Source organism: Alligator sinensis, unplaced genomic scaffold, assembly GCF_000455745.1.
Source record: "Alligator sinensis unplaced genomic scaffold, ASM45574v1 scaffold337_1, whole genome shotgun sequence".
Classification (NCBI taxonomy): Eukaryota; Metazoa; Chordata; order Crocodylia; family Alligatoridae; genus Alligator; species Alligator sinensis.
The window spans coordinates 2,082,182-2,086,193 of NW_005841927.1; the positions used below are offsets into that span (position 1 = coordinate 2,082,182).

Sequence of the window (4,012 nt, forward strand, 5' to 3'; positions counted from 1 at the left end):
TGATTGCCTGGGGGGAGAGGGAATGTCCTTTTAGGTCAGATAATCAGCTGGTGTGGAAGGTGCTCAAGCCAGGTGGATTTGCACCTGCTCAAGAGTCAGCCCTTCCCCTTCATGTCTCCCGTCAGGTTGTTGGAGATGCCTGGTTCAGGGAAAGCTGCAGGCTGGAAAAGGAGCATGTGGAAGCGCTAGGGCTGCACTCGCTGAGCTCCCTTGCTTCAGATCCCCGGTACTGCCCTTTAAACGCCTGGTCCTATGAGGTGCTGAGAGCCATCCTCTCCTGCTGACGTCAGAGGAGCTGCACCCTGGGTGAGTTTGGCCCAGGAGGGTCCTACCCAAGAGGGAAGGCTCCTGGAATAGACCCACTGCTAAAACCTTTGCACTCTGCCGCAAGCCTTCCTCAGGCCCCCTCTTCCCCTGACCCAGGTTTCTCCTGGTGCCGTGGCAAAGCCAGCGGAGAACATTTCAAGGAGGGCTTTGGCATCCTGCTGTTTCCACCTCCCTTATCTCCCAGCATTGCTCCCTTATTTGACCCCAGGCAGCTTTTCAGCTTGAGGGGCTCTAGGGCCATTGTCCTCTTAAACGGTTCCTTTCTAAAAGAGACTGCTTGGCTCCTCCTGCCCCCATGCAGTGCATCAGTGTTTGCAAGCTGGAGCTCATAGCCTCCAGCTGCCCCTGCCCTCAGTCCAAGCTTTGTGGTGGGAAGCTAAGGCTTTCCAGGTCTGGGAAAGCATCCATAAGCCTAATTCACAGGGAAAAGTTTTCAGTTCAAATCAGTTCAGGTAGTTGCAAGGGGCCTTTTCCCTGCTCTGCAGGCAATCAGACAAAGCAACAAACCAGATCTCTCCTAAAGATGAGGCCAGATAACTACCTCTGCATTTCTATCAATCAGTGCAATCAAGATCTGAATCACAAAGGAGATGCTACTCTCATCAAATTCCCTCCCTTTCATCTGAAGGACACAGGGGTTAACAATCCATTAGTGGGAAAGGGATCAAGCAACCATGCAATTTATTAGGTAACATAATGCCACTGATTCACGGTGGGTAGAAACAATCTAATAAATCTCATTCTTAGGTGGATTTTACACACGCACACACTAAACAAATAAATAGCCAACTCACCCACCCTAAAAATTCAAGAGGAAAAATTAAGACACTTCTCTGCTTTACTCAGCCCTGTCTCAATGTATTACATGCCCAGGGTTTGCATAAAACTATGGTTGGTGCTTCACATCTTCAAGGTCCTTTCCAGTCGTTGACTATCGCAGCACCTCTGTCAGCTGGTAAATAGATGCGCATATAATCTCACACACACATTTTCAAATGCCCTGTTCCAATATATCCATATAGCTCTGCCTGTCTCATCACACGATATGCACAGATATTTCCTATGGAGCTCTCTCTTCAGATAGCCTCTTTGACACCATTTGTGCTGCTCCTCTGATTAAAAGGGCAGAAGCCAGTCCTCTGCTTATGCCATCCTCCAGCGTCAGCCTGATCTCTGCCATATCATTTCCTACCCATGGGACCCTTAATTGTATAATCCATCCCCAGCTTATGCTGCAAGGATCCTTTGGCAGTTGGGCCAGTGTGCTAGCAAAGTACATAAGCAATAATATTTGAAGAATAAGGATTTAGGAGTTCCCAAATGTAGGAGTAACACCTTTTTACCCATGAAAAGCTGCTCAGCAATATACTTGTTCAAAAGGTCCAAATAAATTGATCCACATCAATTTCTAGTTCCTTTATGAAGTCTAAATGTGTAGCTATGTAGTGTGAAGAACCCAGAATCTCATCCCAAACTGTTCAATGGGCTCTCTTTTCATTAAAAATGATGCAGCCCAAGTTAGTAAGATACCATATACTGGATTTTTGTCAAAGGGAGACAGGAAAATTTTGTCTCATATTGGTATGTCAAATTTTAGTCTAGAGGGAAACTGTCTGATCACAGATTTAAGGAGAGGGATTTTTGTGATATTGAGAAATGATTCCTAATAGGAGTAACAATAAGCTCAGGCAGAACAGAAAAACTGAGACCTATCCCTCTCCCAATCCTTGACTTTAATTGCTAAATGGCTAGACAGGCAGATTAAACCTGTGGAATCTAATTCATTCAGACTAGCAACCCGTAAACCTTTCTCAGATGAAATGCTTAGCCTATATGCATAGGGGATTAGTTAAATAAAGCAGTCTACTTACTCAAGTTCATTAGACATGTTTCCCCAAGATTTCTCCGGATTTTCGCAGACAGTAAATTCGGATGACTTCTCTCCTCTAGTGCCTGCTAAATACAGACATTGCCTGTGAAATGAAGTGTTTGATTTATGTTGAGGTTTTTGTGTACAGGTATTTTGCTGACAGGTAGGTTCCCCAGAGTTCAGCCACTGATTGGTTGATGAGACAGGTGCCATGGGACAGGTACACCTAAACAGGTGCAGTTGTTAACCCTTAGTGTGCCAGCTGGAGTGGCAACGCAGCCGCGCTGAGATGAGGAATCTACCTGCCTATAAGTAAGGGGAAGCGAGGGAGAAGGGTGGGGAAGCAAAGCAAGGAGGAAAAACCCTGAAGGGAAAAGATATGACAAAACAAGGAGGGAACCATTGATTCATCTCTGTGATAATTGGTTTCAAGCTCACGTTTAGTGTTTTATATGCTGTAATGCCAAACCATAGCGTCTGTCATTCTCTAGAGCCAGGGGGCCAATTTGCTCTTTGCTGCATCTCTCTCTGACCCTCTCTTGTATCAAGGCGGTGATTTAAGAAAATCAATTAAGCCTCACAGTTTCCTGTCATTTAAAAAAAAAAAGTTCTTTATGGATAACAGCCCTTGCCTTCCCTTTCCTCACCTTCTCTCGTCAGGTCTCTGGGGCTGTTTTTCTCTTTTAAGAGCCTCTTTTAAAAAATGTAACTTTATTAGACGTCAGCACCTGTAGCAGGTTGCTTCCAGCCTCAGAGCACACGGGTCATGGACTCCTTCCACGGGCCGCACCACGCATATGGGGGGAAAGGGTTCGGGGGCTTTTTTTTTCCATCCTTCTCATGCGTGGCTGTCTACCAGCCAACAGGATGAGCGTTACTCCAGCCCACGGGCAGGCAAGGAGCAGCCCAGACACATGGCTTTTTTCCTGCAGTCTGCAAGACTTCAGCGCAGGTCTGCCCTGGTGACTCAGCTCTGAGCGAGGAAAAGGTTTATGCAACAGGACAAAATGCACCGAGGCTCGGAGTGCTCCTTCTGGCTGGTTTCTGTGTCTGTGCCGCACTGAACAGGCAAAGCATAGGCTTAGCGGGTGACTCACGCTGCCTGGGTATGGAAGGCAGGAGAGGATCTAGGAGGCATGTCGGTGCAAGCCTCAAAAAAAGATTAAAACCTTTCACCTCTCTTTCTCTCTGTCTCTCCCTCTCTGCCTCCCTCCCACTGCCTGTATAATCTGTTCAGCCTATCTGTCCGCGTCAGCATGGGATTCAGGCAGGGAGCAACAATATGACCCCCTCCCCTGCCATAAGACCAAAAACCTACCTTCGAAACCAGTGGGGAAGGAGCCCAGATTAGAAGACCGAGGCTTGGTGCTGCACCAGTGCTGGGTGCTGCCTGTACAAGCCCCCTGGGGCACACAGAGGGGCCAGGACCCAGGAAAGTGCAGCCGTGGTCTCCAGTAGCACAGGGGTGGGCAAAATGCGGCCCCAGGGCTGGATGCGGACCCTCAGGCCATTCTATCCGGCCTGCGGGGCCCCTAAAAAATTTAGAAAATTAATATTTATCTGCCCCCCGGCTGCCTGTCATGTGGCCCTCGATGGCTTGCCAAACTCAGTAAGCGGCCCTCCGCCCAAAATAATTGCCCGCCCCTGCAGTAGCAGCAATGAGGTCCATTTGAAGTGAGAGGAGCTGTTGCTAGGACAGGGTCACACAAGCCCGTCTCTGCTCTGATGCACTCACACCCTTCTCCATTTAGACCAGGAGGGGCAAGGGAAGGGGGAAATAACTGACCTGAGTATTGCAGCGGCGCTACACCACTG

The 4,012-nt window shown here is 48.3% G+C and overlaps 1 protein-coding gene across 2 annotated transcripts in view; it reads right to left on the bottom strand.

Moving 5' to 3' along the window:
* Window positions 1–2,896, bottom strand: part of GRHL3 (grainyhead like transcription factor 3) — a 34,752-nt gene extending 31,856 nt beyond the window's left edge. The window contains exons 1-2 of one of the 2 annotated variants that reach the window (XM_025198705.1): window positions 2,845–2,896; window positions 2,199–2,300 (exon numbers count right to left, since the gene is read on the bottom strand). In XM_025198705.1, coding sequence (XP_025054490.1) covers window positions 2,199–2,215 — 17 coding nt within the window. In that variant the 5' untranslated portion in view covers window positions 2,216–2,300; window positions 2,845–2,896. Of the gene's footprint in view, window positions 1–2,198; window positions 2,509–2,844 lie in introns of those variants that run through there. The other variant, XM_006019282.2, reaches the window with a different exon arrangement.
* Between the last annotated feature and the right edge of the window lie 1,116 nt (window positions 2,897–4,012).